This window comes from Natator depressus, chromosome 5 (genome assembly GCF_965152275.1).
Source record: "Natator depressus isolate rNatDep1 chromosome 5, rNatDep2.hap1, whole genome shotgun sequence".
Lineage (NCBI taxonomy): Eukaryota > Metazoa > Chordata > Testudines > Cheloniidae > Natator > Natator depressus.
The window spans coordinates 31235665-31263387 of record NC_134238.1 but is presented as its reverse complement, the minus strand read 5'-3'; the positions used below and the strand labels follow the sequence as shown (position 1 = coordinate 31263387).

General features: G+C 40.0%; 1 protein-coding gene across 1 annotated transcript; it reads left to right on the top strand.

The window, feature by feature from the left end:
- The first annotated feature begins 65 nt into the window (after window positions 1–65).
- On the top strand, window positions 66–27489 carry EMB (embigin). The gene is made up of 10 exons (XM_074953935.1): window positions 66–354; window positions 5404–5493; window positions 7049–7138; window positions 9750–9942; window positions 12044–12132; window positions 17041–17168; window positions 20049–20331; window positions 21398–21431; window positions 24416–24491; window positions 25790–27489. Exons 1-9 carry the CDS (start codon window positions 264–266, stop codon window positions 24471–24473), a joined length of 1056 nt encoding a protein of 351 aa, XP_074810036.1. The 5' UTR covers window positions 66–263; the 3' UTR covers window positions 24474–24491; window positions 25790–27489.
- Window positions 27490–27723: the final 234 nt, after the last annotated feature.

Genomic DNA, 27723 nt, shown 5'->3' with positions numbered 1-27723 from the left:
GTTAGCCATCTGCTCTCCCTCCCCTCCCTTCCGACTCTTTCCCGCCCCCTACCTCTGTCCCATTTTGCTCCCGGAGCAGAGGCGGGCGGCAAGTGAGGGCGGGCGCAGTAGAGCGGCTTCTCTTGTCCGCACTGAGCCTGCTCCTGTCCCTCGCGCGTGCTGAGCACCAGCCAGGCGGGAGGCGCCGCTGCGTGACTCCGGCGCGGCAGCCGGGCGCAGAAGGAGTCTCGCTGCGGAGGTACTGCAGCTGCCCGGCCCGCACCATGCGCGTCTCCGGCTCCGGGGCGGGCTCCGTGCGGCTGCAGCTGCTGCTCTCCCTGGCTGCTCTGTGGCTGTCGGATGCTAACGAACCAGGTAAATATGAGCATCCTCCCTGTTGTTCTCCGCACCGGCCCCCGGCAGCTGCGTCCTTCAGGGGGTGTTGGAGGGCAGCTAGGCGAGCGAAGCGAGCGGGTCTCCTGCAAGTGGCGTCGCCAGCCGCCGCCAGTCTCGCTAGGCTAACTTCAGGACATCCATCCCCTCTTTGGATCGTACTGGGAGTGAGGACGCGCTCTCTTGTCTCTGTTAACTGCAGCCCAGCAAAGATCCTCTCCGCCCTGAAGCATCCCTAAGTTTCTAGCTTAGATAGTGAAATTCTCCCACACGCCCCATGAGAAAACAATCACTTTATATGGGCACGTCAGATTTGTTTGATGCAGGGGTTCGGGGGGGTTTACTGTATTTTTTGTTTGTTTGTTTTGTTTTTGTTCCTCTTCAGAAGAAACTAGAGCATTAATTGGAAGGCGACCGACGCTTCCTGCCGCTTTGCGCTAGACTTTTTTTTTTTTTCAATCACCCTCCCTTCCTTCTGTGTTTGTGCAGTGGCTGGGGATTGTTCTTGCTCCTTAGAAACTTTAAGAACAGTCTCAGTGTGTACCAGTAGAAAGTGCAAAGTAGTTCTTGCACTGTGATCTTTGAGGAGACCTAATTTGACTGCAAGTTAGAGCATCTTCCACGTCACAGTCTATTTAGTAGCCAGTCTCCTCTTTTTCTCGGGTGTGGGGTTACACATAGGTATATTGGATACTAAAATCCAGGGGCTAATCTAAGAGTTTAAATTTCCTATTTCACAGATTTATTGGGAGGATTCATTAGTTAATGGGGGTACAGTACTTTGAAAATGTCAAGTACTGCAAAAGGTCTAAGAATCAGCAGTCTAATGTAGGGCTCTGAAGCAATTAATAAACTTAATCGCAATTAATCGCATGATAAAAAAGTTAATCACATGATTAAAAAGATTAATCACGATTAATTGTGCGATTAATCACACCGTTAAATAATAGTAGAATACAATTTAAAGATTTTTGGATGTTTTCTACATTTTCAAATATATTAATACAAAGTGTACAGTGCTCACTTTATATTTATTTTTATTACAAGTATTTGCACTGTAAAAAAATCAAAACAAATAGTATTTTCAAGTCACTTAATACAAGTACTGTAGTGCAATCTCTTTATCATGAAAGTTGAACTTACAAATGTAGAATTATGTACAAAAAAACCTGCATTCAAAAATAAAAAATGTAAAATTTTAGAGCCTACAAGTCCACTCAGGCCTGCTTCTTGTTCAGCCAGTCACCCAGACAAACAAGTTTGTTTACATTTGCAGAAGATAATATTGCCCGCTTCTTGTTTACAATGTCACTTGAAAGTGAGAACAGCTGTTTGCATGGCACTGTTGTAGCTTGCATCGCAAGATATTTATGTGCCAGATGCACTAAAGTTTCATATGTTCCTTCGTGCTTCAACCAGCATTCCAGAGGGCATGCGTCCATGCTGATGACGGGTTCTGCTCTATAACAATCCAAAGCAGTGCAGACTAATGCACGTTCATTTTCATTATCTGAGTCAGATGCCACGAGCAGAAGGTTGATTTTTTTTTTTTTTGGTGGTGGTGGTTCGGGTTCTGTAGTTTCCGCATTGGAGTGTTGTTCTTTTAAGACATCTGAAAGCATGCTCCACATCTCGTCCCTCTCAAATTTTGGAAGGCACTTCGGATTCTTAAACCTTGGGTCGAGTGCTGTAGCTATCTTTAGAAATCTCACATTGGTACCTTCTTTGCATTTTGTGAAATCTGCAGTGAAAGTGTTCTTAAAATGAACAACATGTGCTGGGTCATCATCCGAGACTGCTATAACATGAAATATATGGCAGAATGCGGGTAAAACAAAGCAGGGGATATACAATTCTCCCCCAGATAATTCAATCACAAATTGAATTAACGCATTATTTTTTTAACAAGCATCATCAGCATGGAAGCATGTCCTCTGTAAGGTGGCCGAAGCAGGAAGGGGCATGCGACTGTTTAGCATATCTGGGATGTAAATACCTTGCAATGCCAGTTACAAAAGTGCAATGCAAATGCCTGTTCTCACTTTCTGGTGACATTGTAAATAAGAAGAGGGCAGCATTATCTTCTGTAAATATAAACAAACTTGTTTGTCTTAGCAATTCGCTGAACAAGAAGTAGGACTGAGGGGACTTGTAGGCTCTGAAGTTTTACATTGTTTTGTTTTTGAGTACAGTTATGTAACAAAAAAATCTACATTTGTAAGTTGCATTTTCACGACAAAGAGATTGCACTACAATACTTGTATGAGGTGGATTGAAAAATACTATTTTTTATCTTTTTTACTGTGCAAATATTTGTAATAAAAATAATACACACTTTGATTTCGATTACAACACACAGAACACAATATCTATGAAAATGTAGAAGAACATCCAAAATATTTAGTAAATTTCAATTGGTATTCTATTGTTTAACAGTGCAATTAAAACTGTGATTAATCGTGATTAATTTTTTTAATCATGATTAATTTTTTTGAGTTAATTGCGTGAGTTAACTGCGATTAATCGAGAGCCTTAGTCTAATGCCAAAACTATTATTTAAGTCTTTGTTTTATAAAAGAGGCACTTTCTGAAAGCTATTGTTGGAAAAACTCCATGTAAACTAACCATGACAGCCTACTTTTGGCAGCTGTTGAAGATCTTATTTATTTATTTGGACATCATGATATTTTAAAATTCAGCACTTAAACAATGGAGCATGAAATAGGACCCCAAGGCTATGGTCTGTACCCTGTGGGTAATTGACATGGTTCTCAGCAACTCCAGGGCCTGCCAATCTATTCGGAGGAAAGATCAGCCTGTTCACAAAGGTCTCTCTCTTGAATTAAGTGTGTCAGCGCTGGATAGATAAGTAGTGGAAGGAAAGCTCGGGTCAGTGACTTCTCTGACACAAGGCACTTTCTATCTTATTTTGGAGTGTCCTGTACTACAGCCAAAAAGACATGGCCTATATAAATGAACATTGTATTGCTGCTATTTATGGTTTATTAATTTTAAAACTATTTTATAATCCCATCTACTAATGCATATAGTTGTGGGGGGAACTGATAAAAACTGAGCAGAGGCATGTAAGATGAGAACTGTCTTCACAAACCTCTCCACTCTGATAGGGCTGTTTGAGTCAGTCTGTGCAATATGAAACTCATGTAGTTTCTTGGCGTCTTCTGTCTCGCCCCCACATATTTTTCTTCAGGTTGATATGGCATGGCCTTGTCATAATTTTATTATGAAAACGTGAGAAGATAAAAAGTCCAGAAAGAGTCCCTTTCTACTAAGTCTTCTGTAAGCTTTCAAAACCTACTGTGTCTTTAAGTGCATTGATGTCTATACAGCAGCATGTACATGCTGTCCTTCCATGAGGATTAGAACCCTGCTGCCAGACACAATTCCAGGCAATCCTTGTGTTGATCAGACCGGTCACCTGCAGCAGTTCTGGGCTTCCAAGTGCAATAACAACACTTACCTCATTTACCTGATGGATTAGGATTTTTCCATCCCTTCTTTATTAGTTCCTGCAATGTGCAGTGATGCCCTCATGTTCTTAACCCTACTTGCTTCCACCGTGTGCTGCCAGGGTCTTTGTTTGATAGAGGCAGGTGGACCTAACTCAGCCTGAGTTGTAAAAAAAAAAAAAAAGAAGAAAAAAAAGAGGCAGGCCAAATCCCAAGCTTTGCTAATCAGCCAGCTTCCTCAAGCATGGTCCTGACACTCTAGTAAAGAGGGTTGAAGCATTTGTAAAACTCTAGGGATATAGCAAATAGGGAAAAAACAAAAACAAAACCCAGAGTCTGATGCTTTGTTGGAGAAAGCTGTTTGGCTATGGAACAAATGTACTGATTATCTGTAAGATACAATTAAATACCTGGTGTCAACCCCATTAATACCCAGGCCCTTAGCAGCATTGTCCCTCAACATCATCCCTCCGATCAAACTGGTTCATTGATGACCATGACTGGTTGAAGTGTGAAGAAAAAGAACTAGTACAGATGGCGTCAGACAAGTCTGGTCTGAACTTGATTGTGGCACAAAGAGTTCATATGATTCTGTGCTGTAGACACCTGTGAGAGAGGTCAAAGAGATCCTTCTCAATCTATATTGGACAGCAATGCTGTTGGTAGGAAGCGGAAAGTACTTTATGGAATTGGCAAATGTTCTGACTTTGCCTTCTGCTGAAGGTAGTACACAGTGTCACTCCATCTAGACACACGCCTGCTCACAGTTACTCAAAGGGCAGCAGCAATCTTTCACATCCTGTTTTTGCTACAGTCCTGGCTGTTTAGCAAAGCCTGGTTTTTGTTTCAATCTCATCTACTTATAGACATGAACAAATTTTGTTCTTTCTGTGCTTTTTAGTCATAAATGTAGCAATCATTTGTTTTTGGTTATTGCCCATGTAATAATAATTATTAAATAACTTGAGGTGAGATTATGCCATTTAGGGGAGCCATAGTACCCCTTTGGGGAGCTCCCAGGCACGCAGAGATAGCAAGCCTACTGCAAAACTGGCAAATTCTGTCAGCCAGCGTTTGGGAGCAGCTGAAGACATGACCTTACTTCCTCCTCATCTTTCTCCACCACCTTGGGGCATCAGGCATTCTCAAGGGAAGAGTGACAGAGCAACCCCTTCCCCATCTTAAGTATACATACTGGAATGTTTCTATCCCTTATTAATTGGTGGGAGGGAGGATCTTTGTGGTTTCCCTGCCTACTGTGTAACAATGTGGGGCCAGTCAGAATCTGGCCCATAGCGATTTTAATGAAGACCTCACACTACTGCTTTACCACTAATATCACACCCTGACAATTGACATGTATGTGGTAAAGGAAACTGACTGAATGGAATTCTTCTGCAAGGTAACTATAGCTGTGCACACTGAGCCAGACAGCTGTTTGAAAGAAATTCAGCCCATATTTTTATCATGAAAAGAACCAATTTCTAATTCAGTTATATCTGTCCCATCATTTCAACTGAAAGGAAATAAAATAGTTTTAACCCTTTTTTCTTCCCAATAGGTACAGCTATGACAACACGAGATATCAATCAGCAAACTCGAGAGAGCATTTCAGATTATACCATAAAGGGACATGACTTATCTACCCCTGGTAAAAAACAGAAATCTTAATTTTTATACTACAGTATGCTTAAGAATATAATTCTTTTCCCCCGTTATCCCTTTTCTCAAATGGCCGTGACAGTATGATGTCTTATGAAGTAAGTACCTCTCATGAATTCCATTCTTCAGAAGGGGAGACTGAGGCCCAGAACGTTTAAGTAGCTTGTCCAAGGTCATACAACAAGTCATTGTAAGAATCAGAATTTGAACTCATGGGTTGAACCCTGAAATCAGTGGGAGTTTTGCCTTGGCTTTAGTGGAATTAGGATTTTACCCCATATCTCTGACGTCCTGGGCCAGGCCAAATCAGCTACACCACGATGCCTCTTAGGCAAGTTGCTCAACCTCTGTGTTTTAATTCCCCCATCTTAACACTTTTCCTTAAAAAAAAAAATTTGCACTAACCCTCTTGGTCACAGTTTTGCAAACCTCAGTCGTTGCAAGTCATTTTTTTCTGAATTTCTATGATTTTGCAGAGGTTTCATGCTGACCGTTCCCCAGGCTCAATTTCTAATGGCTCTATTGACAGTCACTGACACCTCTCAGGATTGGGCTCCTATTTATTAGTGATCTGTGTGCGCACATTTGTCGGTCTTGATAATATTGTGCAGATTCAGTTTGTGGGTTTTTTTAATCAGAAAATGTCTTTTTAGTTGTGCAAAATATATTTGTTGTTCAAATATGCAATTTTTGGTTTAGTTACTTCCCTGCTTTATTCCTGAAATACAGACAACACCTGAGAGCAAACAGCACTATTGAATTTGAAAGAAATAGAATTGTGCTTTACAGTGGTTACTGTTTGCATGACAGCTGCTTATTTCCTCCATTATTAAGGCTATCTAGAGCTCTAAAAAGGCAGCCTCAGAACAGCTCATTGTCTCTTGTCTAATGGCACAGGAGTTTTAACTTCTTATGTGGAAAATCTGGAATTTTCCCCCACCCCCAGTTTCCATTGCAGTCCTTGCCCTATAAAATTCCTTCTATTCCTGCAGGAAGGAAGTGTCTTTTAAACATGAATGCAATGTTATTTAATAGGATCACTATGCAGAGCAGGAGATTCTCTTCATGATAGGAGGAATTTTTATGGACCAGGAATGGAATCCTGACTCCATTGAAATCAATGTGAGATTTGAGTCATTGATTTTACCCCGGGACTGTATGTCTAGTCGTGGTGATTCTTATTTTCACTGTAATCCCAGCTATTCATAGAGGACCCATTTCATCAAGGTGCTTAACTGCATTGCTGAATCAAGTCCTAACATAGCTAGATATTCCACTTTCCACTTGTCATGGTCATGGCTACAGTGTTGTAGCAAGAGCCAGCGGGCAGAAATTAACATTTTAAAATGGCATAACAATAATGATGATCTCACGCCACCACTAATTTCATATTCTGACAATTAATACATGATACATGGCAAAAAAGCTGAGTGGAAATTAGTCTTCTATAAGGTCCCTGCATTTCTATTAAGATTATTAAAATAAACAGTTACAATATATCAATAACACTCTGCTGAATAATGACAACTTTTCTTTTTTGATAGGTTCACATCTCACCACACAAGATTTTAATCAGCAGACTGAGGAGACTGTATCTAATCTCACATTAGCGGTGTATAGCATATCCATAGATGGTAAATGTGCTTATTCTTCACCCTGTAGCATGTTTAATGTTAGAATTATTTTCCAGTTATTCTGTAACATCAAATGGCTGTGGTAGTACAAAATTATTTGCTTGTGCTGCTTCATCTTTATGCCTGAAATGTATTTAAGGTAGGCATGTCTCTTATCCACAGTTTAACTAGTAATACCACAGTAGGCAAAATCTTAAACTACATGCCTTCTAGGAGAGAAAAGAATAATAAGCTTGGCCCATTATTCATTGTTATTCCATTCTAATAGCCACTTACGCTGCAGAAAATCAGACTCAGCATTTTATTAAAAACACAAGTTGGAGCAATAAGTATTTTGTCTTCTTTGCTAGGAATGACAAAATGTGTGAACCATAAATCACTTTAAGGAGTGGGAAATACACTGTTCTAGTGAATCCACCTATAGATAAGTTTAGGGCATACTGCACCTTGCAGGAGACACTCTGCAAGGTGCAGTATGCCCTAAACTTATCTATAGGTGGATTCACTAGAACAGTGTATTTCCCACTCCTTAAAGTGATTTATGGTTCACACATTTTGTCATTCCTAGCAAAGTGTGGCCACTCAGAGTGCCCACTCCTCACAGGAGTGGGCACTCTGGGAGGATGAATGGAGAGCCACAGATGGATCATGTAAGGCAGAAACTTCCAGTTACCCAACTGGAAGCTATAACAAATTAGTAGCAGAAACAAAAACCCCAAGCCATCCCCAACTATAGCAGATTAAAATAGACAGCAGTTTCTAAGTGTCCAATTCCACGAGGTGTTGAGCATCCTCAACTTCCATTGGGTGAAATTCATGCCGTACATTGGGCCAGTGTAATATTTTGAAGGCTGAACTGGGATGGAAGTGATGCATAGACCTTGTGCTAGACTTCCATGTGAAGCCACTAGAGTTTAATATTTCACTAACAGTTATCTCTATCTTTTTACATCTCTCAGTACATTTTCCTCTAGCTACTCAGATGCTATGGTGCTTGGCACTATAGAAATTCCTGCATCTAACACCAGAGAAGTGTAATTTCTCATTCATCTGGAGTGCAGCATTTTAAAAATAACAAATCTTGAATGTCACCCATATTGTTTTAGCCTTCATGATTCATCTGATTGCAAAATTTACACTAATATCCATTTGAAGAATCACCTTGATTCTTGATTATACACAAATCTGGCAGATTTAATGCTCTTATTATATTTTTGCATCTAAGAGATGTCACCAGAAATAGATAGTTATTTTTAGTAAATGGATTGTGGTTATGACTCCACTCTCCTACAGAAGAAAACACAAGACCTAGGCCTTATACTTAAAGTTTAATATTCCTTGATCTGGGGCTTTAACATTCCACCTGTGGAATTTTAAGCTCCCTTGATCTATAAGCCTCAAATGCCTATGTCAAAAGCATATTAAAAAAAAGTGTTTTGTGGTGAGGCCTTGTGTGCCTTGGAATGATGCTTTTCCATTTCCTGTGTTGTATCTTACTTGACTCTTAGATTCCAATTTCTCTGATGAACTAGTGGGGCATGCTTTATGGCTTCCTTTCAACCGCTGTTCTTCTCAAAAAGGAGTTGAGTTGTGCAATGCAGTGCAACTCTTATATGCAAGGTATGCTGCAGGGTATGCTCCCAGAGAGCAGAACTCCATCGGACATACAGTCAGGCCAACAGCAGTTAAGGCAGCAGGCCAAGAAGGAAGGTGCAAGGATGGAATGAAATGTCAACACAGGGCTTGGGGATATGAAGATTTATTTATATCTTTCAGGATCAAAAGGCTTGTTGTTCACATGGTTTTTCAGCCTGTAGAAAATGTCTATTTGCACTCAAAACCTTTTTGGTTCTGCAAATCATTACACCCAAAAGGAACTTGTTAAAAGCCAAAAATGTGTCATTTTCACTGTGGATATGGGAATGTTCTCACATTGCTGCTTGCACTATTGGTAGTTTGCCATTGGGAAAGCAACAACAGCAGCAGCAGATGGATCTAAAGATAGCTTAAACAACACATGATCAGCTCAAGCAACAGTCGTGTTGGGGCCTGATTCAGCAGCATTGAATTTGGGAGTTTTGCTGCTGACTATCTAAAACTGTAGGCCCAAAAGGACCAGAGTGTGGAATTTTCAAAAGCACCTAAATGTGTTAGGAGTACACATACTATTGACTTTCAGTGGGATGTGTGTGCCTAAGTCACTTAGGCACACACAGCAAAACAGTCACATGTGTGACCCCCAAGACAGTCACACATACTGGACACTTTTGAAAGTGACAACCATAGTCTCTTCTGTAATTTAAAGCTCTGGTTCTATGGTCTTACGCAAAGCACTCTTTTCTACATTAACACTGTCTTAAAGGATAGTTGTTTAAAACTGTGGTTCTGTCCACATTAGGCAGCATATATATGAAAAAATGGGGCCAAATTCTGCTTTCATTTATGCTGGTAAAATCCAGATTAATTCCATTGCTGTCAGTGCAGTTATTCTGTATTTTCACCAGTGTAAATGAAACCAGAATTTGGCCCAATAATTGAAAGATATCCCAACCCCCCAAAAGGAAGTAGTATGTTTCCTTCAGATAATTTCATCTGTTTTATTCTTTGATAGGGTTTTCCAGTGCTCCAGAGGAAAAAAATGTCATATTATACAGTCCAGCTAACATTGCACTCTCGTGTGACTTGACTCGCCCATCCACTGGTTCAGGAACTGTTGAAGTGACGTGGAAGAAGGATAATGAAACAGTCAAAAGTAGCAATGTCACCGTTAATGAAACCAAAAATGTCTGGAGTACTCAATATACGTGAGTCTTCTTTACAGTTTGCCTGGCACAACTGAAGGAATTAAATCAAATACATATGTTGTTGGGTAACCATTATCAGCTTGGGCTGTATGTGCTCTAGTATATCTGATGAAAAATGTTTTCCATGTAAAGGTGTGATATCTATAAAACCAGGTATGTTACAAAAGATATAGACATTAAAAAGGTCACATTGAATGAGGAACAATTCCATGACCCATACATGGGAGCCAAGGATTATGTAAGGGGTTGGGGTTAGCTCTGTCGCTTCTTCCTGGCTTGAGGTGGTTCAGTCCCCTCTCCTCTCTGTCTGGTAAACAGAAGACTGCTCCAGGCAGCGGAATCTGAAATGGGAGTAGTAGGAGGAGATGGTGCCTGGCTAGGAAGGAGAAGTTGGTTTTCCCTTCGCTCAAGTAACTAGAGCAGCCTCTATACCAGTGTTTTTTAAAGTTTGGGTTGTGACCCAGTACTGGGTCATGGCATGTAAGGCACTGGGTTGCCTTGCTCAGCACCCAGGGACCCTAGCGGCTCTGGTCAGCACCTCAGACTGGGATGTTAAAAGTCCTGTTGGCAGTGCTGCACAGCTAAGGCAGGCTAGTGCCTACCTGTTCCAACCCTGCACTGTGCCTCGGAAGCAGCCAGCAGCAGGTCCGGCTTCTAGGCAGGGAGGCCACGGGGCTCTGCACGCTGCCCCTGCCCCGAGCACCGGCCCGGCCAATGGGAGATGGGAGGGGGCGGTTCCTGCAGGTGAGAGCCGCATGGAACTGCTTGCACGCTTCCGCCTAAGAGCCGGACCTGTTGCTCACTGCTTCGGGGGTGCAGCACAGTCCGCAATGCCAGGCGGGAAGCCTGCCTCTGCACCCCGGCTGCGCTGCTGACCAGGAGCTGCCGGAGATAAGGCCACGCCCCAACCCCACACCCCAATCCCCTGCCTCAGCCCTGAGCCCCCCTAATACCCGGAGCCCCTTCCTGCACCTCAAACCCCACATCCCTGGCCCCACCCCAGAGCCCCTCCTTGCCCCAGCCCTGAGCCCCCCCCAAACCCAGAGCCTCTCATTCCTGACCCCATCCCGGAGCCCTCTCCCCCGCACCCCAACCCTCTGTCCCAGCCCTGAGCCCCTCCCACAGCCCAAACCCCTTATCCCCAGCTCCACTGGGTCATGGGCATCAACAATTTTCTTCAACTGGGTCCCCAGAAAAAAAGTTTGAAAACCACTGCTCTATACTACCTGTTAGCCTCTCTTCTAAACCACCTGTATTCACTACCATGGGAAGAAGAGATGGAAGAGCTCTTTGCCTTTCTCTTCCCCCCACTCCATCCGTTGCACTAACTCCTCCTCCATATATTACCTGGTGGATATATTTTGGGGGAAAATATTGAACTGTATTTAAATCTTCTAAAAGGAAGTTTTATCAGGTATTTCAAAAGTTTCCAGAGAAGAACACTCTAGAGCCACCATTTTTATAACACTACAAATTCTCAAATTGGGATAGGGAATATCAGGGTTGTGCACGTACACAGCTACCCATTACTGCACATGTGCATGCACAGTCTACACGCGTGACTTCCATACTGGCTGTGACAGAGCCAAATGGGAGTCCAGCACTTGCTCTACTGTATGACATCCCTTTAAAAATTATTCTGTATGGTGATCTACAGCTGCAAGATCGATAGGCTTCATGATGATGCATAGACTTTAAGGCCAGAAGGAACTCATATTGTCTGACTTCCTGCATAACACAGGCCATAGATTTCACTCAGTAAACTTGCATGTAACCCAGTAACTTGTGGTTGAATAGAGCATATCATTTAGAAAGACATCCTATCTTGAGTGTGTGTCTATGTGTGAATTTGTGAAATACAGAAAGAGTACAATATATGTGCATATTCACCCATCCGTACATTTTCTAATTTTTATATTTCATAGAGTTTATTTATTCTCTTTCTGTCAGACTGCATGAAACCTGAACCCAACCCTTTTAGCAACTTGTATTTCATGTTCCAGTACTAATATTTTCTAGTTTCCTTTTTTTCTATAAGTGTCTAGTATCTTAAATGTGAGACAGCAAAGATATAGGCATTAATTATTTTGCTTTTTTTTAGGTTGAAGATCAGAGATAGAAACCAAATGGGAAATTACACTTGTGTTTTTAAAAGGGACCAAGAAGTTAAAGCCACATTTCATTTACAAGGCAAGTTGTATTAACTTTGGTTGTTTCACTTGAAAATCATATAAACATTAATAGATTATAAGGCAAGAAGGGACGATTGTGATCATCTATTCTGACCTCCAATATAACACATTGAACTCCTATAATCATAGTTGGCTAATCATATTAATAATTGGCCATTAAAGCTGAAAACCGTTATTATTTCTTTATGGTTAAAACTATAGCAGTAGTTGCTAAGCCTCTTAAGCTAAGGGTATGTCTATACTAGCTGCTGGATCGGCGGGCAGCAATCGATCCAATGGGGGTCGATTTATCGCGTTTAGTTTAGACACGATAAATCGACCTCCGAGCGCTCTCCTGTTGACTCCGGTACTTCACCAAGGCGAGAGGCGCAGGCGGAGTCGACAGGGGAGCGGCAGCAGTCGACTCACCACAGTGAAGACACCGCGGTGAGTAGATCTAAGTACATTGGCTTCAGCTACGTTATTCACGTAGCTGAAGTTACGCAATTTAGATTGATCCTCTCCACCCCAGTGTAGACCAGGCCATAGTGAGAATCTTGAGTAATTATCCATTCTAGCCCTTCCTAAGATATGAAATGAAGAGTTTTGAACAAAGGCTAACCTTTTATTTAACAATGGATTAAATTAGTTCCTTCCTTTTAGTTCCTTTCTTTACATGGAAAAGGCTAAAAGAGGGTGTAAGCCTAAATTCTGAAGTGCCCAGCTTGAGGCATCTTAAAGTGGTCTGATTTTCAGAGTGGAGGCTCGTTACTCTTAGAAAAATCAGACCTCTTAATGATGTCTCAATTTAGACATTGAAAAAGACATTGAGGCAACCAAATCACTAGTCACTTTTGAAAATGTAAACCTCAAAACATAATTGAGTTTAATAGGAAAATCACTAGTGACTGGTACAGTTGAGACCGATCTGGGATAAATTCAGATTTGGATGAATATTGGCAATTTCAGATTCAAATGAGCATTTGCGAATTTACAAAGAATATATATATATAAAAACACATATATTTGCAATCTATTTGAATAGACTATATTAGTGTGTCCATTAAATATATGCATTTTAGAATATGTTAGAAATTTTAGGATGTACCCTAAATACTGGCAGGTGAAATTCAGTTGACTGAGAAACAGGTAAAATGGACTGTAAAATTTAGTGACATTTAATCCAAAAGACATTCTGCCCCTTGCTAACTTTTGGAGCCATTAAAATGAAAAGAGATGCTCAAATAAGGAAATGTAATGTGCTCTTGAGGAGCTCCCCTACCCTCACCACCCAAAACCAATAAGCAAGCAAGCAAACAAACAAGAAAGAGGTTAGCACTCACTGGTTTGTTTAGAAAACCAGTGGAGCCAGTATGCAGCACTGGGTAGAACTCTGCTTGGAGACATTCTTTAAAATAAAAAAAATAAACCATACAGAACTTGTAATCAGTGGGGCCAGAAACCAGCACAGCTCCAAGGAAATCAGTGGAACTCGCTGATTTACATCAGCTGAGGACCTGGCCACATAACTTTGAAAAAATAAAAAAGAAGAAACTTTATCCCTTACACTGCAGTCTTTCATAGAAGCACGACATCTGCTTTCAAACCTCCAACCACTGGAGAGCAAGACTGCTACAGTGCAATTACTTCTGGGTTGATAAAAAAAGAAAGAAAGAAGCATAGTGTTTTATTCAAACTCTCTTTCATCGTCTGAAATGGCAATATATTTTTTCATTATGAGCATCTGAATAAGTTTTAGCTGAGTGCCTATTCTAGTGTGTATTTTAAATAGGCCAAAGGAACTCTTATTCTTTTGAAAGTATAAAATAGCTACTGCAAAAAGTTAATCAGAGAAGTCACCTCTGTCAAAACACGATGAATAGGCACTGGTTGATTTATCACCTAAGATGGGAGAATTGCTTCAGAATGGTCAAGAGCTGCCACTTTTGATGCCATAAAAGCTGCTGATTTGACATGCTCTCAGATTGATGCCAATGTGCGGGAAATGGGGAAAGAGTGAGATCTGAATCTTCCAGTTGCTAATGTGGTGAGAATAATTTCCAGATCACAAGCAATGACAGATATGCTAGTACATCTGATTGCTAAACACTGTGGTTTAAAGTCCACACGACTAAAATTAACTCCATGATTACAAACAAGGGATGAATTTAGCACTAACAGCACTTAAGCTTGAATGCTAGAATTCTGTGAAAAAGACCTAGGGTGAAATCCTGGTCCCACTGAAGTCAATGACAAAACTTCCATTGACTTTACTGGAGCCAGGATTTCACCTAGGGTGCCTACAAGAAACAACAGGAATGTAAGAGAAGCTAAGAGAAAGAGATTATAGAGACGATAGGATCTAACACTCAGAGAGTGCTCTAATGTATTCATTAATATTAAATGTCCACACAACACATATACATATCTACAATAAGCAAGAAGATATAGGAGCATCAGGACCCTGGGCAAACGTAGGCAGGACTAGTTTCAGGAGCTTGGGGTCCAGAAACTGAAGCTAGAGGTCAGAGCCAGTATCAGGGTCAAGAGTGAAGCTGAAGGTCAAGCTGGAGTCAGAGTGAAGAGTCAGCCAAGGGTCAGAGCCAGACTTAGGAATCAGGCCAAGGATCAGTACCAGGTATTGGGGTCTGTGTTAGGATTCCAGGGGTCAGAATCCAAGTCAGAGCACAGTCACTACTAGGTGTTCAGCAGCAGGGCAGTCATGACAGCCAGCTCAGGATCCACACTGTAATTTGAACACTTCTTGGTACACCTCTGCGGAGTGTGGGTCACAAGGAGGAGCTAGCTTATATCTGCCACTGGTGTAGTGTGGGGATGTTTGTTACCTAGTTCCCCTCCAAGCCTGAGTTCAAATCCTGCTGTTCCTTAAAAGGAGAGGTTTATTTTTCAGTTGTAACTGTTCATCCTTATTTAGGGCTATATTGTGGCTCCCCACAGGGAAGGGAGCAATCTAGGACTTCAAGCAATGCAGCATTCTAACCCTAGTGCAAGTAGAGCTGGGCAAAGTCATTGCCTACTCAGCACCCCTTCTGCCTCCAAGGTGCTGCAAAAGTGGATCAATTTGGTAATAGCCACTGCATTTCCCTGAGCCGTAATTCTGTGTGTCCTTCAAGAAGACCATGCAAAAGCCTGGGCGAAGACTCCAAACTCTCTTCCCTGCATGAATTATGTGTACGGCTTCCCTGATGTATAGTGTTAGTCACATAAACTGCCAGTGGCAGCTGTACTTGTAATACCTAGAACCATATTCTGCCATTGCATGCTAAAATATTTTTTAATTCAGTAAAAATCCTCTGGAAGAATACAAGCGTTTTCAGATTTTTTTACTCAAATTTGCCGCCTTTATTATTTGTGCCAGTTCCTTTGCTCTGATCTTTTTGTTTTGTTTTTGCCCTCTTCCCCCAAATTGCACAGGATTGGCAACAGTTTTTACTGATACTGTCCCTTTTTACTAAAACAGGCTAATGATTAAAGTTACTCTGACTTTAAAGGCCCTTTTTAAAGATATAATGAGTAAAATATGGAATGATGGTACACGGTGACAGCTGGATTGATGTACATTGCTAACGTGTGTAACAACTAAGCTTCCACTAGTAAGACTCATCTAGAGTTGAGCAAGTAGTGAGAAATGTTCTTGAATATTCATTTGAATTTTTTATGAATTCTCTTCAGTCACATTTGCACACTTTTCTGCAATCACAGAGTATGCAAGCAATCACATTTTACTAGCATGAATACTCCTGGAAAGTGAATTTGAAGACTTCAAGCTTGAATACTCACAGAAAGTGAATATTACATTTATTTATTTAAATTCAAACAGAAAACGTATAGAATTTAAACTCATCCTATTAAGGAAGAGAAAAAAATTACTTGAGGCAAATCTTCAGCTGTTATAAATTATCATAGCTCCATTGAAGGCATGGATCTGGCCTGTTATGTCTTGTGTGGTGACGTAGCATCACTAAGCACGTCATCTCATATTTCAAATAGCAAGGCAGAGCCAGTGAAATGTAAGAAATAAAATACATTTGAGAAAATCATGATCGGCTAGTAGACATTCCAAGAACAGGAAAAAAAGAGGTGACATTCATCAGATAAATGATCTGTCATGGTTTATTTGCTCAGTTCTAATTATATTGGGGGTGCAGCAATATGTTCAGCAGAGGATATGGGCTTCTGGGAAGGCTTTAGGTCATCTAGAATGATGATAAAATTATAGCACAAGTAATTCCAAATTAACATCTTATTCATTGTTTCTTGTGGCCCAGTACTGTGTCTTGCAGGATTGGGCTGGCACTTCACTTGGCATCTACATCTAGTAGTCAGTGTTTGAAAGTATAACATTTCCATCACCCCTTCATTTTTTTCAATCAAGACGAAGTGAAAACTGTTCTGAAGCAATATTTCTCAGCACACAAAACTGACCAAATACTATTATTTTATGTTACTATAGTTTGAAAAGAAGTCTTGCAGTTTTGGAAGTTGTATGAATTTTTATGCTTAGCTTATGTATTCATATAGATTGTAGCAGAATCTGAATCATGGATTTCTCACAGCTGGGTATGGGGGTGGGAGGGTAGAAATACCACAAGTCAGTTAATACTTTAGCTTTTAAAGTTAATTTATGATAGCTACTGCACTGATGCCAAATCCTGCAACTGCTCTGCAAGCAGAATTCCCATAGATATCAATAAAAATTCTGTATGTGGAACACCAGCCAGAAGTAACCCTTACATAGTTCACACATTAGAAGCCATATGCTATACAATGGTTTGCAAATTAACTGGGGATATGAAAAGGGAATGGACTTGCTACTAACACGTTCTTAAAAATTAAAAGCTTTGATGTGATATATATTTCAGTTAAAACCCTTAGAGCTAACTTAATAAATTTTCTCTATTCTTAGTACCCCAGATTGAAGGAAAAGAACATCACGTAGTCAGTTATGTAGGAGATTCTGTTACCCTGGTATGTAAAAGTATCAAATATGTTCCCATCAACTGGATCTGGTACATGAGTAATGGAAGTGACCAGGTAAGATTTCCCTTCATTGGTCACACAAAACAATGAAACAATTGATTGCAAACATATTGTCATTTTGCAGGGTATAATTAATTCATGCTTTGTAGACCTACAGCAGCTTTCACAAATCCTACCTTATTCTTTAGATAGAGTTGATTTGAATTCACCCAAATGATAAAACTATAATCTATCAGTATCGGACATCATAGATATCTTTACTGAGGACCTGCACCATATGATTACGCAATCAAATGTACTCAAAACAAATCAGATGGGTGGGCCCAATCCTGAGGTGTTCACTTTATTCACATTCAGTCAAAACTTCTGTTGACTCCTGTGGGAGCTTTTTCTGAATAGGAACCGAGAGACATACTGTCCTCCATAGGGAAAAATATGTATTATTCATTCAACTTACAATTTCCTCCTAATCATCCTGTTGTGGGACCTAGTTAGCCATCTCTCTTAATCCTCAGGAGTCCAGAGGGCAGGCGTTTTGTATGGAGTCCAATGGCTTCACAGTATTTCCAGTGTCTCCACAAAATACCCTGGGTTACCTTTTTGTTCACGCAACATGGCTTCTCTTTAGAACCCATCTAGAGATGGTCTCCCACCTTGTTGCTGTCTAAAATAATCTCTCAGATTTTTTGCAACACAGAGGGGAAGGAAGCACAAGGTAATGCCGAGAGCATAATCATTACCTTATACTGCTGTATCACCACTAGTGTGAGGAATGATGTCCTGGAAGACATCTGTGACGATCTGCCTGAACTATCCACAACTGTGGAGCTGAAGCCCTATGGGAAGATCACTGCTTCCACATTTCCACACCATCCATCCTTCCCCTGCAGCATCTGTCTTCTAGGAGAATTATGGTGGAGCCCAGGGTCCTGAATAAGGACCACTACAGTACATTTAGGGCAGATATTTAATTTTTCAGTAGCTTGGAAAACTCTATATAGGAAAGACAGGAGGCTTTAGTTTCCTAACAAAGTTTAACTAAAATGCAGTATCAAGTTATCTTGATTTTTATCCATTCGGGATGACTAAGACAAAAGAAGATAAGTGTTCTGCCCAACTGTATACAGTAATTTAGAAGTACAGCCTTGATTAGAACCCAAATCCATATGACTCCTTGCTCTAATTTCTAGACCAACACAGCCACATTAACCCTTACAGCTGTAATGTTCCTTAGTCATTTATACCAGGTCTCATCCTAAGTAATAACTAGAACTGATTACATTTTTCATTTTTGCCAACTTTTCGCTTTGATGAATGATCAGTTTTTAACCTGGAGATGTTATTTAAGTGGCCATCACACTCTCCCAATTCCCATTATTTACAAATACTTGAATTCACATGTTTACACCAGTGTAGCTCCACTGACTTCAGTGGAGATAAGCCAGTTTACATCAGCTGAAGATCTGGCCCAAAGTTTCAACATCAAAGAAACTGTGCCAGTGAGTGGGCAAAATGCAAAGGACAGCAACAAATGAAGTTGATCAAAACAAAAATGTTGATCACATTCGGAAAATAATGTATGTTCTGAGACCAAGTCCTGAAGGTGCTGAGCACTTCCAACTCTTATTTTAGTTAATAGGCCTGATCGTACATCAGTGAAGTCAAAAGCAAATCTCCTATAGAGTCCGGCAAGTGCCAGAAGATCAGGCTCAAGGGATGCGGCAAGTACTCAACGCTTCCCAGGTTCTATCCCTGAATATGTGTAGTTTATCTGCAGCTGTAGCACCTCAGGCAGTATTACTGTCAGATCACATAAACCAAGCAGGGTTGGGCCAGGTTAATAATCTCCAGGGAAAAAACAAATGCTGGTAGAATCAATGTTGGTAGTTCACTAGGCTGAATTCTGCCTTCAGAGTCATGCATGAACTAACTGCTCAGTGAGGTGTTATGGGGATGCACAAAAGAGGCATTTTAGCCAGGCAGACTGATGATCCAAGTAGAATTTAATCAGGAATGAGCACTGAGTCTGCCAAAAGTGCCATGGTATTTTTAAGTGATCAAGAACAAGGTGTTACATCTCATCCAGAAGCGAGCACCTCTAGCAGAACACTGAGCAATTAATTCACTGGTGACTTTGAAGGTACAATTCAGCCTGGTCTACACTAGGAATTTACACTGGTATAGATAGCTATGTCTACACCCCTGGGAGACGTAGCTATAATGACTTAGCCCCCAGTGTAGACAGTGCTAGGTCGACGGAAGAATTCTTCCATTGACCTAGATACTGCCTCTCAGGAGCGTAGATCACCTACGCCGATGGGAGAATCCCTCCCGTCGGTGTGAGTAGTGTCTATACTGGAGAGCAATACCAGCGCAGCTGTGCCGCTGTAGCATTTTAAGTGTAGACAAGCCCTGATTCTTGTAGCACTTTTGTTTTCCTTGGAGTTGCCTAGCTAAAATTCCTCTTATTTGAACTAAATAAGGTATTCTTTCTTCACCTGTACTGTTATGTATTGAACTGAACAGTTGTGTACTGTGGCTGTGTGGACATAGCTTGTAATTAGTCTATAAAGCAGGGGTGTCAGACTTATCTTGGAAGAAAGGGAAGAATTCTATGTTTAATTATTATCTGTGAGCTGGGATATAAATTCAGGCCTATACGCGCCACACAGTGCCAAGTGAAATGCCCACTGGTATCACTTAATGGTTTGCGCAGATATCTAGAGGAACATATGGTCTTTGTGCAGTAACTAAATGTTCACTTACTATTATTTAGTGCCTTTTCTTGAATTGATCATATGCAACACCATTTAATGTTATAACTAACATTACCTGTTGTAAATACAGGGATTTTCCACTTTCAAAGTATAAAGGATTTTATTAAACATTTTTGACAGTGCAATCATATAATTTTCAAATATCTTTTTATATTAGGTTGCTGTTAATGATTCTTTGATGCCAGATAAGTATATAATCGATGAAAAATATGCCAACATAACAAAACTCAAGATTCTGAAGATCTCAGAGAAAGATGATAGATCATACTGGTGCCAAGCTGTATTTAAACTAGGAGAGAGCAAAGGAAAAGTATCCCTTAAAGTTCTCACGTATATGACACCACTCAAACCATTTCTTGCAATAGCTGCTGAAGTTATTATTCTAGTAGCCATTATTTTCCTGTATGAGATGTACTCCAAAAAGAAACAGAAGCATGCAGGTATGATCTCTTTGTTTGTTTTTTTAAATAACACTTACTGCACTTTGTAATACTATAATCTGTTAGATACAGTGGCATACTCTACACACCGTTTCAATTTAAATTATAGTCAAGGACAAAATGTGGCTCCTAATTCTGCATGATAGTTGTCTATATATTTTTCTGTAAATGAAAATATCTTTTTTTGAGTATTAATCATTATTTCAGTTTTAATTTCCTAATATTTAGGGTCAAATTCATGTCCTAAATGCTTTTAGTAGGGACATAGGTGCCTATGTAAGGTCTAATCCAACCTTACTCACACAAGTAAAATTAGCAGATAAGGATTTCAACGATTGATTTTAAATGCTCCCAGAACAGTGAGTGCACAAACCCTCACAGGCACTGATGGAGATTACTCATGTCAAGAATATTATAGTGCAGAGGGGGAAGGTAGCAATGTATTAAAACAAAATGCATTGATCACAGCCCCTGTGCCCAAATATCCCTTTCAGATATCCATTCTGTGATATGAGCTGGGACAGACCTGCAGAGTGTGATCTCAGTGGATTTTGGAAGAGGATGCTTAAGTTGAATTCCATAGTTTAGTGGTGGCTTTTCAGGCATTTGCCAGTGCATAACCTGAGGGCTGAATTTATCCCAAGGATCTGAAAAGTTAAAAGCACGTATATGTGACTCAAACTGCCATGTGTTCAGGACAACTGATGGGACGTAACTTAAAAGTCACTTCTGTACAGAGAAAAAGCTCAATGCTCAGTTTTATAAACTGTTAGAGATTCCCCAAACTTTCCTAAAATGAGAAGTCTGTAGGAAATTCAACAGCTTAATCTTAGGCAGGATACAGGAAGGTATTTTGAACAAAAGGGAGAATAGTAAAATTGTACTTCAGCTGTGTATCCTGTATGCCGATTAGTATAGAATTTCCTTGTTTACTGTTTTACTGATTCTTTTATATGTTAGACAATTAATTTATTATAAAAATGAAGTGAAATAGTTTTCAGTGTCAAATAACTTCTTAACAGTAAACACATAATATAATAACCATACAGTTTTCTTTGTCCCACAGAAGATGAAAAAGAATTTGAACAAATTGAGCAACTGTAAGTAGTGACTAATATTTTTACAATACTTAGACTGTACTAACATTTAATGGAATATTAAATAACTTTGAAACTAGGTAACTTAGAGCCAAGAAATATATATTGCTCTTAACATAAGATATTGTAAGGTATAAGTATGAATGCCAAAGTATTGTTTTAATTTCATTCCCTAATACATCCCTAGCTCCCAGTTCTCTGTAAGTCCAGCATGTGTAAAATGCTGCCATCTTCCCTCTTATTTATTTTGTTGGGGGGTTTTTTTGGTGGTAGGGGGTGTTTTCATTTATTGTTTACCACAGAATTGACCTGGTAGAATGGCCTGATACTGTTCCCATCAAAGATTATTCAGGGTGAGGGAGATAATTCTCGGATAGAAAACTCGTCCAGAATGTTTCCGTCCATTCACTTGTACTGTGTTTCTAGTTTAGTCTGCATTATGGGACACACAAGGCTCTTCTGTATATAGTACATGAAAGACCCTTCATACAGTAGAACTGGTGTGGGTAGGTTTTGTGGTGGGGGGATGGGTTGGTGATGATTTGGGGAGCTTTTATTGGGAGTTAGGATCACCATGCCACCATGGTAGTGGATTTTGGGAGAAGGTCATGGGCAGGAGCTGTAGTTATGAAGCTAGTTCGATGCACTAGCCAATTTCCCATCCATGCGGTGTAGCAGAGTACACCAGCCACAAGAAGTACTGCAACACTGTGGCTGAAGAAGCAGGTGGGAGGCAGCTCTGCTGCTGCTGTGTAGCTTATGGGTGAATTCCTTCTCCCAGAGGCTTATGGAACTCTGGATGTACAGTAAAGACAAGCTTTAGCCTTCTTTGATACCCATGCTTATACCAGGATTAATGTACTAGTTTATTGAAATAAACTACAATTACCTTAAAAAGCACAATAACTTCCCCCAAACTCCTCCACTGGCTTCCCATTCATTTAAAGATCCTATTCAAACGTACTCTTCCTTTCATGGAGTTGCTCTAGGCTCCCATGAACTTTGTTTTTCTCTACTCCACTCTTCGCTCCTTCCATTCATCAAGAGCTTGGTCTCCTCTTTGTCCTTCTATATGGTGTCCACACTGCTGATGCAAGCGCCTTTTCCTCTACCTCTCCTACCATCTGGAGCAGTCTCCTGCTCATCCCCCTCCCACTCATTTCCAAAGGCAGCTAAAAATATAGTATTTTCTTCCTTGATTATACCTCTTAGTTCCTCTTTAGTGCTGCTGTTATTTATTTAACTCTGTAATTATGTTGATTACGCTGGAAAGTGTTTTGGGATACCGAGGGTATGTCTTATGTTGAGGATTGAGTAGCTGTGTTAGCTTCACATTGCTGTACTTTCATCACAAACAATCCAACTGAAACCGGGATTTATTGTTTTTAAAAGAGAACAAAATAAGTTCTTACTCGTAGTATATAAAATGCACATTATATTCACTGGAAAGCCTGCAAAGTCTCCTTTGAAGCCATCTGATCTTTATTTAATACATTATTTATCTACAAGGTTGGAGTTCTATCCTACTAGATAAATACACAGTTAAGGTGTTTTTATAGAGTTTACTGTTTGTGTGATTGCTAAAGCTCTCTGGTATTAAATTAAATAGCTATATATTAGTAGCTGTTTAAAGCAAAGAGTTATGTAGCAGATGGCCTGGAATTTTTCCTTTGGAGCCATTCCATCAGAGTCTAACTTTTTGTGATGTGTGTTGCTGTCCTGAATCCTTATGGTTGGTGTCATAAATAATAGTCTCATCAAAAAAGTGTATTGCAAGGGGGACTGGATGGTTCAGGTGTAAGTAATGGGAGAAGTAGAACTTTTCATGTCTACACTAGTTAAATCTAGCCCAGGTCTGAGTTGACCAACAGCAGTTACTGTATAATAGATGTAGGCACTGTAAGGGGAGACTACATGAAATGAAATGATAGTTTTAGTCCTTTTCCTGCTGGACAAGTGTCCATCACACAAAAACCACATTAACAATTGGTGCTAATGTGCCCCTTTTTAGCACAGTCATCAGAGAGAGGCTAGGGATTGAACGCTATGGAGCCTAAACTACACTCTCGCCCTTAGGTGGTCCCTCCAGAATGGGTTGGGCACATTGGAAATCATATTTTCATTGCCTGTAGTGTAACCATGTTTTTAACAGATAGGACTGGATTCCAGGACTGCCTCTTTGACATTCTTCATAAGAACAGATTTCACTCCCAACTTAAAAAAGAACAAGGGATTTTAAAAACCTTTAGAAAATAGCCACTGAGTAGATTCAGTCCTGTAGCTAGACAAAAACCTTCTTGATTTTCCAGAGTAACAACTGAAGGATTGGGCCCTATATTATTAATATTTAAAAGCTTAACATTTTGGCCTTTTTAACCCAAAATACCAAAAACTGATGAACCATACTATACACTGTTTCCTCAGTTTTTGGTGAACTGATGAACCATACTGAACACTTGCAAAATAATTTAATAATAATAAAATCAGTATATTTCTTATGTTTTGTTTATAGAAGTGTAATTTTAAGTGTGTTTTTATTATACCTCCACTTGGGAACAACACCCTATATCCTGATTTTCAGCACAAAATGAATTTATACTACTGATTTATTGTAGTAGGAACACTGGCACAACCTATTAAAAAAACATTGTCAATTTTTCACTGTAATAATCCTTTCCAAGGTTTTATGACTTCAGGAAATGAATGCAGAAAGCACTGTATGGTTAGGCTAGTCACTGCCTGATTGGTAAAGGTCTCTGAATAGGTTATTTTGCTATAATAATATTTTAATGTAAAATACATATTTGTTCTTTTCCTTTTTCTCATACCTTCAAATAATATCACAGTGGAAAAATGTAAAATGCTTTTAGTGCATGCTAGGTAATTAGATCATTGGATTGGGATGAACACTATGATTTTTATTATACAGTCTATGCATGTTAAAAGCTTATTTTGGGTTTTGGATTTAAACTTGTTTCTTTCTTCAGTAAATCAGAAGATAGCAATGGTGTAGAAAATAGCACTACCAGGCACCGAAAAGTTTAAGTCAGTTCCTAAAGGAAGGTAAGTAAAAGAGAAGATATATTAGAGACTTACTAGGCTCTTTATGAGCAGAATATTTCAAAGGACAAAAAAAATCTTTCTACTGTCCTTATCTAGTACATTTTCAGTATACATTATGTGGGAGTGGCACAGAACTGGAACAAATAATATGTACACCTCATTCATGACTGAAGGGCCCTTTGTATTTAACTCAGAAATCAAGTTCAGTGCTGTTTTCAGAGCTATATTTTAATTCATTATTATTATCTTCATCATTACCATCATAATTACTTTACTACATCTCCATAACACTGTAAATTTGCACAGCACTTTTAAAAAAATGGGGCCCCAACATGAAAAACCCTAATCATGTGAGTAGTCCTTGAATATACCAACAGTCCCATTAAAGTCAGTGTGACAGCTCACTTGTATAAGGACTACTCATATAACTAAGAGTTTGCAGGATTAGGCCCCAAAACAACAGGAGTAGATAGCACAGTGAGGGTAGGGAGTGAAGGAGTCAAGGATAGTGGGAAGGGCAGAGTTCAAAGTAGGTGACATGGCATCAGCAAAAGGGAGCAAAGACAGAGAGGGAGGTAGAGGACCATGAGCAACAGAGAAGAGAGAGAAGTAACAAATTGGTCATTGTGAAGGAAGTGAGTGACAGAAGGGGTAGATGAGAATGCTGAAGGAGTGCAAGTGGTGGTGGTGAGAAAGAGAGGAAATTCGGAGACGGGTTCAACCTCCCTGATTCTTTGCTCCAATCACAGTCCTGGCACAGACTACTTTAACTTGTGCCAACTGGTAATCTTTCCCAATAGATTGTCTGACAGCTGAGGACAATAGTGTGCACTTAGCTACTCCCCCTACTCACCCTTCCTGGAACTTGACGTGTCTTCTTTGACATGGGACATTGGCATTCAAGGTGGCTCCCCTGGCTTTACATTCACTGGCTCTTCCCCCATAATCGAGGACTTGTGGAAGGCTTCCACCCCCTTTGCATTTGAGGACTGGGAAGTGAGTCCCACATGAAGAGAGTGACCAGATCAGAATGAGATTAAAGGCACAATTTTCAAAAGTGCCTAACTGATTTAGGATCCTAAGTCCCCCACTGACTTTCAATGAAACATAGACTCCTAAGGGTCTTGGAAATAGGACTTAGGCACTTCTAAATATTTTTTACCCCAAATCCAACACTGAGTCAAAATGAAGTTTGAGATCAAATAAAGAAATTAGAGAATGTAAACTGTAGGCATAAAACAATTGATAGAATGCATCTGTGTCAGTAAACAATAATATGTATGTTCTGTTTAATTCAGGAGACGTTAAACCAACAAAAAGGAAATATCATTTGACCATCACAAAACCACAGGAAGATGTACATGGCTATGCATTTTAAATATCTACAATGCTTCTAATTAGAGCTCATTAGACTTGTAACAAAAATAATGAAGATCTCCTATTCTGCTTTTAAACTATAAACATGAAACTGCCTCTTTGCCAAATAGTTATTCTATAAAGACTATATTGTATCCTGACATTATACATATGTACTCTCAAATGTCTGTTATTGTGTTTGTGTCTCCTTACTGGTAAAAGTCAATCTTTATGCTACTGAGACTTTCTGGCCTCAGTCCAATTGGTTAAGAAGATTAACTTGTATAATTTTTGCATCCTACATTGGGCCTGATCCCGCATTCATAGATCACCCAACACTTTAGTGATTTCACAGAGTGAGCAGATGATGCAAGATAAGGATCACTATAAGCTGACAGTAAATTTTACAATGTAAGTTCAGATTCACAACGTCTTAGAGAAAATATCTTTTACTGGTAGACAGAGCAAATACAACAAACAAAGCCATTTTTTACACCAAAGGAATAATCAAAGAGGGACCTTTATCATATTTTCCACACAATATTAAGGGTTTTATCATTTCCTATAAAGATTCTTAAACCCAAATTTGATTAGCATCGTTTGCAATTAGGAAGAAATAGATGGTGAACTCTGGAAATTTAAGATGATGCACATTGCCTTAAGATTTCCTGTCCTAACAAAGAGCCATTTTTTGTACAATAATGTGACATTTTGTACTTTATAAATTACTAAACAAATGAATAAATAAGCTTGACATTAAAAGGTCCTAGCATTGATTTATATATCAAGAGAATTCCCTTACTAGGCAACCTCATGTTTTGACAAAATATCATCACATGTAATGAGTTCAGTTCTGCTCTATCTTTATTAGAAGACAGCGCACCTGAAGTGACCATTTTTGTCCATCCTTTTAGTGGACACTTAAGACAGATTTGTATTGCAAATTTACATATTGCCTTTCATTCCAAAGAATCCCAAAGTGCTATTTTAGGGCAGGAAGTGAATGAAAATAAATAATCTGAAATAAAATATCATAATAGAATAAAAATAACCTGTTACCAATTTAGAATCCAGGGAGAATGTTGTCTACGTGGAATGTAATTAAACAAACTTGAATGTAACCAGAACATTTGGGTTAATGTCCCTACTCTTACACAAATTGCCATAAAATCTTCAATGACCACAAATTGAGAGGGCTCCACTCTTAGTTCTTATCCAAAAGACAGCATTTCCAGGAGCACTGTTATATGTACCTCTGTGTTGTAGCATCCTTGTCTATTCTTTGGTAGAGTCCCATCCAAGTACAGAACAGGTTTAATTCCGCTTAACTCATGAGATTTGGCAGGATCTACTCCTGGGGAAATTCTGCGCCGCTGCGTACGTGCAGAATTCATGTCCCCTGCAGATTTTTCCCCCTACAGAAAATAGATTCTGCCAGGGAGACATTGCAGTTACACCTTTTGCCCACAAGGGGCTGCTGTGCCACCATAAGAAAGAGCAGCCAGCTGAGGGCCAGAGCAGCCAGCCATGGAGATGGAGGGGGCAGTGGCTGCCTTCCTCACAGCACCCTGCCCAAAGGGCTAGCTGAGAAGGCACAGGATATGGGGGGGACAAACAGAGCAGAGCACATGGGGCTGTTGGAGGGAGATCACATAGACTGGTGTTCAGAAGGGTTAGTGGGGGGAACAGACTTGGGTGGGGGCACAGGAGCTAGTGGGGTGACAGTATTGAGCCAGGGGTTGAATGGGAGTGGGGGTTGCAGGGACACATGAGGTCAGGTGGGGTGCAGGGACACATGGGGACTGGGGCAGATGTGCCTGACTGAATGGGAAAGGCTAGGGGTTAGCCAGGATCTGCATGGGGGAGACATCCCAGC